The 14,629-nt window shown below is 52.7% G+C and overlaps 4 protein-coding genes across 4 annotated transcripts; all 4 read right to left on the bottom strand.

Annotated features, from left to right (window-relative positions):
• Window positions 1-268: 268 nt before the first annotated feature.
• rhp51 (recombinase RAD51) lies at window positions 269-1,430 on the bottom strand (the record flags this gene model as incomplete). The annotated part of the gene is made up of 3 exons (XM_083189946.1): window positions 269-1,080; window positions 1,143-1,290; window positions 1,347-1,430. 3 exons carry the CDS (start codon window positions 1,428-1,430, stop codon window positions 269-271), a joined length of 1,044 nt encoding a protein of 347 aa, XP_083053805.1.
• Window positions 1,431-1,945: 515 nt separating this feature from the next.
• Window positions 1,946-2,626, bottom strand: ACO1O0_000446 (HSP20-like chaperone; the record flags this gene model as incomplete). Its single annotated transcript, XM_083189945.1, has 1 exon — window positions 1,946-2,626. One exon carries the CDS (start codon window positions 2,624-2,626, stop codon window positions 1,946-1,948), a length of 681 nt encoding a protein of 226 aa, XP_083053804.1.
• Window positions 2,627-4,886: 2,260 nt separating this feature from the next.
• On the bottom strand, window positions 4,887-6,329 carry ACO1O0_000445 (YT521-B-like domain-containing protein; the record flags this gene model as incomplete). The annotated part of the gene is made up of 3 exons (XM_083189944.1): window positions 4,887-5,471; window positions 5,536-5,975; window positions 6,227-6,329. 3 exons carry the CDS (start codon window positions 6,327-6,329, stop codon window positions 4,887-4,889), a joined length of 1,128 nt encoding a protein of 375 aa, XP_083053803.1.
• A 7,007-nt stretch (window positions 6,330-13,336) lies between these two features.
• On the bottom strand, window positions 13,337-14,183 carry PRE7 (proteasome core particle subunit beta 6; the record flags this gene model as incomplete). Its single annotated transcript, XM_083189943.1, has 2 exons — window positions 13,337-14,024; window positions 14,077-14,183. The coding sequence occupies 2 exons, from the start codon at window positions 14,181-14,183 to the stop codon at window positions 13,337-13,339; spliced, it is 795 nt and encodes a 264-aa protein (XP_083053802.1).
• Window positions 14,184-14,629: the final 446 nt, after the last annotated feature.

The raw sequence follows: 14,629 nt of genomic DNA, 5'->3' as shown, positions 1-14,629 counted from the left end.
ACTTCCCAGTAACAAGCAACTTCCCCTCAGCTTTAACCGCTAATCACTGCACTTGGTTGGAGATAAAAATTTGTTCATTGGAATGTATTTGCAATTCGTAAGAGCCCCAGATACAGGTCTAGTTCGTCCAGTTCTAAGACTAGCAAAAGCTCACAGCTATAAAGTATGTAACCCACATAACACCGGGAAGCCATGCAACATTGACACCGCTATACCTCATCCCATCATCTCATTACTCCGCACGCTCCCATGTTTCAACTCCAGTTGTTTAATCCTTCTCTACGTCCTTTGGAGCAGGGTCGCCAATACCCTCCTCGCTAATGGCAAACAGAGTGTCGGCCTCGGGTAAGCAGGGGCTGTCGTAAATCTTGGCTATGCGCGTCTCTCCACGGCCCTTTTTCAGGCTGATTCTCGTTGTGCTGGCATGGGCAATGATATTGCCACCGATGGGTTTCTTTGGATCCGGGTTGAACATGGCGCTAGGGCCACCGTCGACCTGGGCCACAACCTGGTTTGTGATGACAACGGCGATGCCAAACTCGTCTGCCAGCCGCTGGAGGGTACGCATGAACTTTGCGAGGTGAGTCTGCCGATTCGACAGCTCGCCACGCCCGCAAAAGTCTGTGCGGTAGAGAGAAGTAGCGCTGTCGACAACAAGCAGGGAAAACCGGGTCTCGCACATCATGGCCGCCGCCTGATTGAGGAGTTGGAGCTGATGATCTGAGTTATACGCACGGGCATATGCCACATTGTCGAGGACCTCCTCACCGGACAGTCCAAATTTGTTGGCGACGGCGAGAAGTCGCACCGGTCGGAAGGTACCCTCGGTATCAATATATAGACACTTACCCTCGCCGCCGCCCATGTCGAATGGCAGCTGGCAGGTGACGGCAAGCGTGTGGCAGATCTGACTCTTGCCAGTCCTGAACTCGCCAAACAACTCCGTTATAGATCCAGTTTCGATGCCACCAGCAAGCAGGGTGTCTAGGTTCTTGGATCCCGTCGTGATGGAGATGAGGTCGTTCCGACGCTGATGCATCTCTGTCGCCGTGGTGAACCCCATGGGGACCAACTTAGACGCTGCAACCACACATGCGTCAGTATTAGCGTCCTCAAAGGGGAGAATCGCGAGTGGAACCTACCTTCAGTGAGAATCTTCTGAGCCTTCTGCTCAGAGATACCCTTTATTTGTTCAAGCGCCCTTTGCGGCGTGTACGCCACGGACTCAACGGTGTTGTAGCCGCCGGCAACGACGAGTTGAATGTCACGTTTCGTTAATCCCGCAATCCCCTGGAATCCAGAGTATGAGTCTTGTATACTGGAAGCGGCTAAGTAAAGGAACCTACCTCGAGAGCTGTGAGCGGAGTAGGCGCGCCAGGGCCAGTCATGCTGTCCTCGCCCATCTGAGCCTCATCGTATTCTTCACTCATCTTGCCCTAAATAGAGTTTGAGGCTTTTAGAGCTATTTTTGGGATGAACTTAGATGAAAAGAGGGCGGTGCGTTGACCATCAATCGGAGAGCGTGCGTGTTGATGATTTGTCGCGGTGAGACGCGTCGTGGGGTACCCAGTTATTGCCGCCCACAAGACGCCAACTCACGTGACACATTCGTCGGCTTATATGATGGTGTTCCAGGTTGTTCCATCATCTTACTATGTACCAGTATTACGAAGAGACATACGTAGTTCACATTTGAGGACTTGCATTCAGAGACTGGGAAAATCGCAATGGGTTTCAACTTTCTCAATTATAGTCTGCGCTACTACTGTACAGCCGAGCAAAAATCAGTTGGATCCGACTCTGATTACTAGTCCGTCGACTAAAACGATGCATCGATCAAATTCCAAAACGCCGTTGCTTGCAATAATGATTGTTGTGTTGTTACAACTTCCACTGTGAAAGAGGAGTCGTGGCTCGTGATTGCAGAAACAAGAGTGTGTTGTGCTCAGTTGATGTTGATGCGGCGGACCTCGTGCTTCTTGGTCTTGGGGACGCTGACGCTGAGGATACCGTCCTTAAAGCTGGCAGAGACGCCGTCCTGGTCGACACGGGCGGGGAAATTGAAGCTGCGGGAGAATTCGCCAATGTTGCGCTCGGTAAGCCAGTACTTGGCCTTGTCGGCAGCGGGCTTCCGGACAAGCTGGGCGGTCTGCTTCTGCTCGTCCGTCTTCTTCTTCTCAGCCACGTCTTCCCACTCGCCAGATTCCTTGGCCTCAGCATCCGCCTCGTCCTCAACGGTAGCCTTGTGGGAGTTGCGACGCTCCCTGGTGGCCTCAGTGCTGTCGGTGATGGCGCCGCTCATAGTGGTGTCTTCCACCTGGCCGGTTGGTGGAGTGCCGGCAGTGTAGGAGCGCTCGACCTTGCCACGGATAATCATGGTCTGAGGGTCGGTGAACTCGATGTGAACATTCTCCTTCACCATGCCTGGGAGCTCGCCATGGAGCTCGTAGTTCTCGCATGTCTCGCGAATGTCAAACTTGGGCTGCCAGGTGGGCAGGCCAGAGCGGCGTCCATTGTGGGTTCCATTCTGACGAGAGTAGCTGTCAAAGTCGTCGAGGAGGCGGAAGAGAGGAGTGAAGGAGGAGTCGTGGTTGGTGTTGTAGAAAGTGCGCGGGAAGAAGGCCATTGTGTAAGGTGGATTGGGTTGTGAGTAGGCTTCAAGAGTGAGTGATTTGGTTGTAGAAAGGCTGGCTTCTTCTATGGAAGTTGTTGTTCAGTGATGAGTCTGCGGTGAAGTGAAGGATAGTCGTGGTCTCGAGGACCGAAGTTGGTGCTTTATACCTAGGGGGCACCATGGTGGCGGCTTCCCGTGGGTTCGCTGAGTATGTCCCACGCTCCCTTCAGAAAAGGACTGAACCTGCTGGTAAATTACAGAAGCATCCAGATAGCATGGTAATTGCGTGTTTGTCATGACTGCCTGGCAACTCATGCTGAACAAGCACCACGACGCCGCTGGCAGGTGCGTGAAACGGCTGGGCGATGGTGGAAGGTTCCAGCACCTTCCACAACGTGGAACTAGCCAACTTCCCGCTTTAGGAACATGCTAAGAGAAACAATGAACAAGTCACATCAGGCGCGGCTTCGACAGCACCTGGGTTAGTTCGCGTTGAGCAATATTGGCAGTAAATCAAGACCAATTCGAGATAAGTTGAGGTTCTCTCCTCAATGATGGTCCAAACGTCGTGGATCAGCAGAATCTAGCAGTCTGTGGTGATGCACACAGAGCTACTATGTAACTGTGGGTGGCCCATGCACAGCACCACGACATTATGTAATCGGTTGGCCCCTCAAGGCAACGTTTACGGAGTCCCTTTTTTTTTTTTTTGTTTCCAGGGCAGATTAGATATGGGAGACAAAAAAGACCAACCAGGGTGGAAATCACCCAGTACTTGCACACCAGGTCAAAATAAACCTTCTTGGCTCTCACCGGTTTCTTTCCCAAACTACGGAACACCGGATTCTTTACTAGTCCCACCCCTTTTAACTGGCCAAGCTATTCCTACTACCTACCTAGCTAGTACGGAGTATTGTACGGAGTATTTGTAACTAGATGTGCGGCATGTGCCAAATGGCAAAGCACCACTCTCACCGGTAGGATAAGTGTGGAATCACGTGGAATTGATCTAGCCTAATTAGGCACCTACGCTCACTGGCGTCGCGATGCAGAGGATCGCGACCGCCCTCAACGATCGTGCGATCCAGATATCCCTGATTGTTCCTATTGAGATCGGTTCAAATACACCGCTCATTGAGAACGCTATAAGGGTGCATAAGATCGCACGATGGCTTCAAAAGGTCTGCTCAATTAGTTATAAATAAGGCATAATCTGCCGTATCTCTTTTGTAGAAAATCAAGGCTCTTTTTCATCCATTCATTGCATCCATTACATAAGCGGCTATCATTCAACCACGCACGACAATAAGGTACCCTCGATTTTGGTACTCAGGTGTGCATTGGTAACAACACCCCTGCTTTTCTGCCGGTGCAACATGACGTCTATCAAATAGTATGGCCCTTCATGTTGCTGGATTTAGCCCATCTGTGTCGCCCACAGTCCAACCCATATCTGATTATATTGCCTCAATAACCCCATATCACACCGTGGCTAATGACGACACTAAGCTCTTAAACAGCTCCTAAGTGGTTCGCGGATTCAGCTCGTTTCCCGTGCTTGATGATCGGAACGTAATGGGACTTGGGAGTTCGCTGTTGCAGAGAAGGGGCGTCACATAGAAGTACATCTCCAGTTCTCGATGACTATCCCCACATCTTTGCTGCGTCCTTTTTACCTCGCACTCTGAGTGACGTCTGCCATCTGTTAGCTTAATGGTCGATTCGATGTCTGGTGCCTGATAGCAACGCCGGGAGCCCACAATCATCACGATCCGACTCATATCATCATGACGCCAATGAAGGATCGCCAACTCGTTACGATGAAGACTCGATAGTCACACCTCAGTAGAGGCACGCGAAGCATCCCACAGGTGTAAGCGGTAGGTTATGGCCCTCCTTATCACGCTCAGTGAACGAAAACGGGCCCCCTTCCCCTTCCACTTAATCACATGGTCCCTATCACCCTAACTTCACGTTGAATATGGGCCAAGCCACAGAGTAGCCGTTGTTGAGGAGCAATGTCTTTGCTCGGTTGTTTTTCGCTTCTTCGTGTTCGTAAGCGTATAGTATATAGTATTCGTGTATATCAACCATCCGATATCCAAATGGGCCCCCAAGTGCTTTCCCGGTGATCATTCTCGGGACATCCAGCAGAGAGCTCCAGGATTCGTTCCAGCCATCATCATCGTAGATTTGGCCGTCTAGTTCGGAGATCGTGGGCTAGCTTGGGCAAATTATTCGCCCAGTCCACAACTTTGCACCATGACGAGGCTCAAGGTCCATACGGTCGCATGTGTGGATATCCAGGGACCATACCCATGGGAGGCCTCACTGTTGAACCATACTGGGTTGGGTTTGGCAAGCGATTGAAGAGTCCAATCAACCTCCGGCCAACTGAAGACTCAAGCTCTGTTCCATCTCTTGCAATCTTGACCTCGCGGTTCGAATTCCAAGGGTTTCGTAGCCCCCGTGTGCGATAAAAGGGGAGCCGGTTAGTCGACAACCATTCGAGCTTGAAAGGTTTACCCCAAGTCTTGGATGGTTCATCTTCCCCCTCAATGTCTTTGCTGCTCGAGACCTCGCTCTCAACATCGGACATCCCGTCCACATCATCTCTTTCCACCTCCCAAAATATTGTGCCTCTTGCCGAATCATCAATGATCCGCCCTTTGGGTGCATGTTCAGTCGCTTCGGTCGGTATCGCCTTGGGAAGATCCATATCGCCCGTTCCCTGTGCTGTAGGAGCAAATTCAATAGCTGCTTCCGGATCCTCGTTGACCTCGGAGATCATGCGAGCGTAGCCGAAATATTCTCCGGATTTGTTAGCCGAGAAGATCAAATAGACATTATCTGCAGTCTGAAGGTCTGTTAGTCCCGCTTTCCCCAAGCTGGAATCCTCAATCAATTCAAGCCATACTCACCTTGAATGCGTTATTGAGCGTCTCTTCGTTGTGAGATTGAGTCGCCCAGATGCCTGTTTGCACACTGAGTTCAAGATCATCGGCAGTCAAGCTCTTCAGGACAAAGAACTTGTCCTGCTGGGTTCCGTTGATGCCGGCATTATTAGACTTCAGTTGTGGTGTTTGAGATGAAGGTGGGTTCGGGATATCCGCTTCAGAAGGGGAGGCGCTAGATGCATCCTCGTTTGATGCAGATGGAGGTAAGTTGACAGCTGACGGGCCAGTTGGTGCCGTTGCTCCTCCAGCGCCTTCGACGGTGCTCTTTCGGAGCCGACTGACGAGCCGCACAGACTGAAATTTCGAGTCGTGCAATTTCTGCTGGGCATCCACACATGTTGACTCGTCCTTGAAGTTGGCAAAGGCACAATTACTCTTTGAAATGAGGAACAAGGACTCCAGGCCTGGAGCTACTTTGCAAACATGGTGGACGAGGCTCATCAAATCAGTCTGCGGGGGGAGATTGCCAACCCAAAGAGCATGCCCTAAAAAAAGATTTATTAGCGGGTCATGGAAGACTCTTTCTTCTTGGAGGAAGTCTTACCACTCTGTCGAGGCTTCCGTGGCGGCCCACGCACAGCGTTCTGAGGCCCATCTAACCCTTTCGTATTTGCCTCAGCTCCAACTGATATCAACTCTTGGTGTGCCAACCCACCTTGAAACTGTCCGTTTTGCTGCAAATCGGGGCTTTGTACCGCAATCCGATGATCGGTCGCCGTCGTTGGGCTCCCAGGCATATACTGCCCGTGAGGAGCCATGTTGTTCGGTATCCCTTGGTTGGAAGTGGGATACTGCGCAGTATGATGAGGATAGTAATAGGGTGTCTGAGAATGGCTCATTACCATCTGATTCGGATAATAAGGCACATTCTGTCGGGGGGCCATCGAGGATTGCGCATGCGTGGTCGACATGTGCCCGCCTCCGTAGTATTGAGGCATGTGCGGCGGGGGTTGGCCGTAGTAGCCCTGGTTTACCATGGGCATCGAGTGAGAAGGCCCATATTGGGGCATCTGCGGCATCTGGGACATCATATGCGGTGATGTCGTTGGGTTGTACCGTTGCTGGCTGCCCGAGGGATAGTGTGCACTTCGGTAGGGGACCTGGGGTAGAGCATTGGCCACCGGCACCATGTTGTATGCGCCTTGACGCCCAGGCTGTTGAGGAGATGCTACGTCAAGCTGAGCAGCAAAGGCATTCTGAGCAGCTGGCTGGCTCTGTATAATCGGTGGAATTTCGTCTTGTTCGGGAGCTTGTGGTTGTTCTTGGGGATGGCCCGAAGGAGGCGGGCCAGCAATGCCAGGGGGGTTGTGAGGAGCCATGTCGGCTTTTCCCGCGATCGGCACCACAGGCGACAGTTCACCACCCATGGCGATGATGGTGATAATTAGAAGGCCGGCCAAGACCTACCAAGCCGGTAGGCTGTTTGTCTTGTCCTCGCGTTAGCTTCGGTGCCCGTTAGCTGGGAGGCACTCGAAGAGAGGGAGCGACCGAAAGAGGGCAAGGGTAAGTTCAATCCCACCGACTCGAAAGGAGCCAAAGTTCAAGGCAAGTCCAGGGCTGGAGGCAGCTCAGCCCAAAGGGCAGGCAGGAAAGCCTTAAGCAAAGGGAAGATAAACCCAATCCAAAGCAAGGACTTGCCACTCAACCACTGCCCTGGGACGCCACAGGTGGGTAAGCTATTTTAAGGCGAAGAAGCTGTGGACTTGTATCGGGGCAGGTCGCTGTGGCTTGTACCCGTAGGTATGGACAAGGAACCTTTGGTAGGTGGTTGTGTAAGGTAACTTGTGTCGGGCGGCGGGTCTCGAAGCCCTGACAAACGGATTCCGGGGTGACTTGTGGCCAGGCCGGACGAGACTGTCCTTGTCGTGTCGTCCTCTTTCTACCCACAGCTCTTGCATGTACCTCAACGTCTCTTCAACCCCGTCTTCCTGACCAAGCAGGAAATTCCCAGTGCTGGAGAGCCAATGCGAAGTCGCCACAGGGGCCCAAGCAGGGGTCGAAGCCCAATTCTCGGTACAGTCCCTGTGCTAAGTGATGGATTGGGGCGTATCCGCAGGATGTGGGTTCGCCCGACTCGATGGGCTAACAGCTCCAATATGTCTGTAGAACTGGAACTGCCAGTTGAAGGGACGAGGCCTTGGTTGATTTATGGCGTGTTTTAAAGGTCACCGGCGGATCATCTAGGTGCCATCAACGTCTGTCGGGTGGCCGTGGTCGAGGCAAGAGAAGTCACAGCGCTTCAAGCCCCGATGCCAGTCTTGACGTCTCGGGGTGATCTGGTGAAGGAGAAATTTAAACCTCTCCTCACACTCGCCCATCAACAAAACAGGATCTTGGCAATGAAGGCGGTGGCTCAGGATCAAAACAAGGCAAGGCAGCTCTAAGAGCTGAGTGAAGGCCTTAGAATAGAGGATGACGTCCGGCTTTCCCAGACTCCGGGGTGGAGGGCACACAAAAGACGGCAAATTCTCCCACCCATGTCTGGAGAATGCATGGGAGGCAAACCAAGTAGTACTCGTACTCCGTACACGGTACATACACAACGCCGTGATGGATCCCAGCCAAAAGCCACCATCCGATGACCACCGCAGGGCTCCCGGGCCTCGGGAACGCTACGAGTGGCTGATTGCATGGCACAGGAGATAGTCCCACAGACCAGTGGCTCAAGTCTGGTCAACCAAGTGACAACCACCAACTTTTGGCCAACAAGGGTTCCTGGAACCATTAGGATCCAACTGGGGCGGCAGGTGGAGGCTAACTGATGTACGATTGTAGTACTACGTACTTCGTACACAAATGTCACTTGTGCCAATGGACCCCTTCGGGAGCGCGAGCTGTGCGACTGTCCTGCCAAAGGGTCCTAGCGCCGAAGGGTCGTGGCGTCCGAGAAGGTGAATGCTGGGGTGTGTGTAGTTGGGGGTCGTTGAGTTTGGGATTTGCGTACATGAGATTCCGAGCAGCATATCCACAATCCCACCTTGACGGCAGAGACCAGGGTTTGAGGGGTGGAACGGGGTGGAGTGGACGGAGCAGCTCATCCGGTGACTTGACGACTTGTCAACGTCTATCCGTAATTCGCCACCTGTTCCAGGGTCCAGAAGGCTGGGCAACGGGAAGAGGCAGAGGTCAGGGAGAGCGCCACGGAAGATGCTGGTTGGTCGGGGGTTTAACCGGCCAATCTGGTATGCCCCGTCAGCCACAATATTGATACTAGCCAGTACTTATCTGGAGGTGCAGGACTACAGAGTACCTCGCAGTAGTACGTACTCGCACTACGTCGTCAAGTCGTGCCGAAGATGCTCGGTGGAAGACCCTAGGAAACGAATTGGCCAAGCAGCTTCTGGCGCCGTGGCGGGGAATGAAAAGTGGGATGTTGGCATTTTGGTCACTTGGTGACATGCCAGTGGCCCAATCTGGCACTGCTAAGGTGCAGTGTTCCACAGCAAGCACGTGCTATCTACCAGATGGGGCAGCATCCGAGCTTCCCAAGGTTACCAGACGGTATAAATGTTATTTGGAAAGAGCAGTCCCCCACGTTTACAACCTGAGTTGGTCAGCAACAAGTGCCTGTGGGCCCCAGCAACCCAGTTCAGTACAGAGGTAGTACTCATATGTCACACGATGCACCAACGATGCGCGAGCCGATGTCATATTCTCAGCCCGAAAAAGTCATCGATTATATAGCACTACACATACTCTACTAGGAGTTTTTTTTTTTTTTAATAAAAAAAATAAAAATAAAAAATCACAGCAATCCCAAGCCAATTCAGTCTTTGCAGGAACTCCCAGCGTAGTTGGCGGCAGTTCAAGTGGGTAACTTGGCAACCACAAAAAGCGGGCAAATCAACTCTCGGACACCAGCCCGGATGTAACCCGAAGATCTGGAGTTGCCACTGGTCCAAGGGGGAAAGTCCCCGTGCCGAAGCCACAACGGCCTGGGTTCCCAACCCGAGCTCAATGCCTTATGGCTCGGGTCGGGATAGCGCAAGCGGGAGCTACATATTACGGATACAACCTAAAAGTCCCCCTAAGTAAGGTACCTTAGTAGGTACGCACTGCTACTATTACTGTACTACGGATATTAGTAGTAGTATTCGTACAGTGAGAGCATCATCGCTTGGAGTGAGTCCCAGTGACCGTGGTGGGCCGTTCGCTGGAGTAGTGGGGATCAAAGTCGGCAAGTCAAGGGCCCTGGGGGGATCGGCACCTCTCAATCCGACACGACCGAAAATCTCCATTTCCTGATCGAGGATTGCATTCATTGACTGCGGACTGGGCAATTGCTAATATGTGCCCTTCTCCAAGGAGACTACGTCATCGCTGCTCTGCACCACACACCATAGTCCCAGGTACGCTAAGGTATGCAGCAACATCAAACGTTAGTGTTTAGTCAAACGTGTGACGTGTGGTAGCAAGTTCGTTCCAGACGCATTTGCCTCACTCAAGACCTGGTTGTGCGACAAGTACCCACAAGCGTCAGGTAGCGAGGATGAAAGAGGAGCGCTCCCCTTCGATGTGGAGATTATGCCAGTTTGCTACTTTCCCAGTGCTGGCTTGCTACTACTAGGTACGCATGTACAACTCGCAGCTTCCAGTCACGGCCATGTAATACGGTCCTCGGGTGGATTGAGCAGCTCCTGCCTCAAATGTGTCTGTTGAAAGACCCACCTTCACAGTGCCCCCAGGTACAGGTTCGCAAACAGGCAATGGCAACTGGTGGGGGGGCAGCCACAGCGTCAGAGGCTCCTCCTCACTGCGAACCGTGGCGTTCTCCAATCTCCATGCTAACGAATTTGCCACTTTTGGAGCTCCATCTTCTTTGCGTTTCAATGCATCTCCTAATTGGACATGTGGCTATTCCGTTCTATCAACAGCACCACTATTGGCTCCATTTCCTAACTCTACACTACAGGGCAAGAATGCGAGGGGCTGGGCATGATATCATCGCCTTCGCGCGTGTCTCTCGGAGTCAGTCCCGCCCAAATCAGAATCGGACAGCCCTGGAGCATTGAACGTGTCCGCTGGATAGTTACAGCGCAGCTTACATGGGTGCCCCGGCTGATAGTACAAGCACGAGTACCAGGTCCCCATGGGCACGGGCAGAACGAGGTGCCACGGACTCATACGTATGTAAGCACGGGTATATCATACGTACGTATGGATGCTACCTACACATCTTCACGGCCGCTTCCGCACCTCGCAAGCAACCCGGCCAGATGACGATCATTTCGATGTACGGATATCCGCCCTGTTAGTCCACCTGCCCCACCAGCCCGCTTGCCTGCCGAACCCCGGCGCCCTAGCTCTATTATGACGACATAGCGCACTGGAAAACAACATCCATCCAAGCACCGACGGACAGCTTGAACCCGCCGCCTCCATGGTCCCCTGAGACCACAGTAGGTACATATTAGTGACAATGGAAGCTATGCCGCGGTACAAGCCTCAATAGGGACGTTGAAGCCGTCGCAGCCTGAAACCACCGGCCGAGGACCAGGAGCGCCACAACTACCTATTCAACGCCACATCAATCACAATTTCGATTACCACATTGCTCAGATGCGAACAGCGTTCATACAAAAGCATGGATACTATGTACCATAGCATAGTACTGTGCATATGTGTCCCGATGGCAACTGAGTTATTATGGCCCCGGCGACTATCCGGAAAGCTCCCAATTGAGTCCTCATTAGTGGAACAATGGTGCAGGGTAGTGATTACGTGCAAGGCCCGTCAACCAGAGAAAGGGTTGTCGACAAGTATGTGCAACATCATGGGACCAACATAATGGTGCAGGCATGCTCTCGACGCACCCAATAAGATCTTGTTGACAATACATACCAACGTGCCGCTGTGCTAATTCATTCACTACCTTGCAGGGCCATATTGCCACTCGTCAAAGGGCCTGGGTACCCGTAGGTGTCGAAGACGGGGAAGCCGTCTGGCTATGCTCGCTGTAGGGTATTAGTATTACTACCAGCAGTGGTACTCTCTTGACCCCGTCGCAGAACTCGTACTTCGCAGCTCTGCTGGCTTTGATCTCGAACTGGGTTTCCCCGTCAGTTGCTACTCGTACTACTCAAAGGATAAGTCATTTGGTCAGCCATTGATCAGCCTGTCAGCTGGTCAGCCACGTCTTAGTTGGGAGACTGTCCCAGCGATCATTCATGTTATGTGCTGCAGCTCCTACAACAATTTCCTTGTAAACCTCACACGTAGTCCCCCAAGCCACGACATTACGAATATAAACACCCTCCTAGAACTCAGCCGCTGATTTGCCTCTTGATGCCCAGCTACGAGGCCCTTCTCTCTGTTTTGCCTAACCCACCGGCTGGGACCGAAACCAGGGTCCACGTGGATAAGCGAATGATTGATGAAGGGAGGTTATGGGATTGGAAAGATCTACATAAGAGTACTAGGTGCGAGGGTAAGGAAGGTAACCCTGTTCCCCGCACGGTGGCGAGGGTTCATTCCAATTTCCACCAAAGCTCACAGCCACATCAAAGCAAGCTCCTTTGGGACCGGACTACATATTTCGGCTCTAAGTAGTCGGCCATACGGAAGTTTTTGCCCGACCCCTAGCTGTCAGATCTCTTCTCGAGCAGATAAGTACCATCACTGCTACTAGCACCATCACCGCCACTACTGGCTTTATTTTGCCGTGCCGGATGTTCTTGGGGTATGAAAGCTTTAGGACCACGGGCGTTGAGATTTGGCATTTACTTGAAATGGTCTGACTGGTCAAGTACTATTCGTAATTGAAAGGCCAATCAGGCTGGCTGGCACTAAGTATGTGATGCTAGGTCTCTGTAGCCTGTACATAAGTAGTGGCAACATGGAGATCTCCAATTCCCCTCCCTGGTCACTGGACTGGAGAGCTTCACAACGACTCTTGCCACTCGACTCCATGTAAAGGATCACATGGGAATTAGAAGACGCGTAAGAGATGGCAAAATCCCGAAACATCCCAAGCCAGTCTTGCCGTACGAGCATAGAGCCCCAGGCACATGAGTCTGGGAGTTCCGCATATACAAGAGCGCCGGGGCGTCCGTAGTACGATTAGCCCCCAACATGAAACTGCATGCTACTCCGTATAGATGCCGGATTTGGATAACCTATGGTTGATACGCCCCCGGGGGGGGGGGGGGGGGACATTTTGAGCAGATGCTGTCTCGATTCTGATAGCGCCTGAATTTGCCACAACACCAGACGGAAGGGTGCTGAGATATCCGAGAGCAGCCGGCTTATGGGCCCTCCCTGTCTGTGTTCTCTCTATTGAAAATTTAGTGCACCGTCAATGAGATGCTTGATATTACCACTAAGCATATAATAAATAGCTTTATGCAGCCCTCTCTCGTGGAGGAGACTGTATGACAACCATCTATATCTGGGCTGGATACAGAGTCGGGACCTACATCAGATTGACAACCCACCAGTGACACAATATAGGTATATTCTGAGCCCACAGCTGCCGGCTGTCCCAGCAAGTAGGAACCGAAGTGGTCTCTAATATATACAAGTGCACCTTAGGCCCGTACCGTGATACTATCTGCTGTGCAACTAGGGCTAGGATTGCCCTTCCATATCGCTATAAGGGTCGGCATGATAAAAAACAAATCATAGTAGCGGAGACGCCGGAAGCGTGAGTCAGAGTTGTGGCCAATATTTCAAGGATGAGTGGGTGCGTCGAGTTTCATAAGTTCTTTCATAAACTGGTATTTTGATCAGTGGTTTTACATCAACCTGTCCTCCGCCTACCTCTAGTCTAATCCATCTTCAGAGGCAAGAACGTCTCCTCAATGCCATCCTTCGTTATAATCATCATTTGCAGGCTGTCGCCGACCTCGATATGACGCTCCGCCGCTCCATCAAACGCGTCCTTCACCAGAACCTCGACCTGCGGCCGCGACAGAGGGCGACGCTCCCTCTCCTTGAGCTCGTGGCCAGTCCCGCTCCCGGGAATGTACTGATTCTTGAAGTTGACTTGGTTGTCGAGGAAGGGCATGATCAGGCTGGCCGCGGCGCCGCCCGCGCGGCACTGCTCCCGCTCGTAGCTGCCGACGGGGTCGTACGAGTAGATGGCGCCCTTGCCCTCCTCGTCGAGGCCTCCAAGCATGGCGTGCGTGTAGTAGGGGAAGAAGCGCTTGTTGTAGAGGATGGTGGAGAGGCGCTTGGCGCAGGCGTTGACGGACATGGGCTTATTGTGGCGGTAGCGGTAGATCTTGCAGATGGTGTCGAGCTGGTCGCGCAGGGCGTTGCCGTCGGCGGCGAAGCCGCACACGGAGAGCACGATGGTGGCGTCGGACTGGTCGGAGGTGGTGCCGCCGATCTTGAAGACCTTGGGTGCCATGCGGGAGTTGATGCTGTAGCCGCTGGTATGTCGGGTGTCCCCAGCCATGATGGTGAAGTCGGCGCCGGAGATGGCTAGCGTGGAGCCACCATTGTCAGAGTATCTGGGAGGATGGTCAGAAGATGATGGTCCGGGCTCGTCCCAGGCCGACTTACGGGTTGAAGCGATGCTGGCGAGGCTCGCCGTTGTTGGTCTGGGGGACGTCGGAGTAGGAGTAGTTGGGCCCGTTCATGACCGGGTTCTGGCTAAACATGGAAGCCATTTTCGTCGACGTGGCCTCCCTTGTAGACTTGTATGTAGAGGCACTGATATTCGTCGTTATGGGGGTGGGGGTTCTCACGGTGTCGCTGATGGTGACAGAAGCGAGGGTGGATGGTGATGACTTGTGGTTGAGCTCTAAGGTTGGTTGCGGGCCGCCGCGTCAAGCTGCAGCCTTGGAGCTGGGGTAGCTCAGGATGACTAAGCAGGCGCAACAGGTGCGACAGGGGGGTTCACCTCCTGGATCAGAGAGCCAAGCCGAGGCGTCATATTTGACGGCTCCGACGTCTTTTTGGCATTTCAAATTGTTGCTCAATTTGTATGCTGAATTTCCATCTCTTTGAACCCTTCTGAATGCCTGCGCTGGCTTCCTGAAGCTCAAAATGGCGCGTGACATTCGCGCCCAAGCGCTCCAGAAGATAGCTTCGCTGTCCGCAGCAAGCTCGTCTT

The sequence above is a fragment of the Amphichorda felina genome (genome assembly GCF_050947745.1).
Source record: "Amphichorda felina strain 45539 chromosome Unknown scaffold_1, whole genome shotgun sequence".
NCBI classification, from domain to species: domain Eukaryota; kingdom Fungi; phylum Ascomycota; class Sordariomycetes; order Hypocreales; family Bionectriaceae; genus Amphichorda; species Amphichorda felina.
The sequence above is the reverse complement of the archived record's forward strand: the minus strand, read 5'-3'. Positions and strand labels throughout refer to the sequence as shown.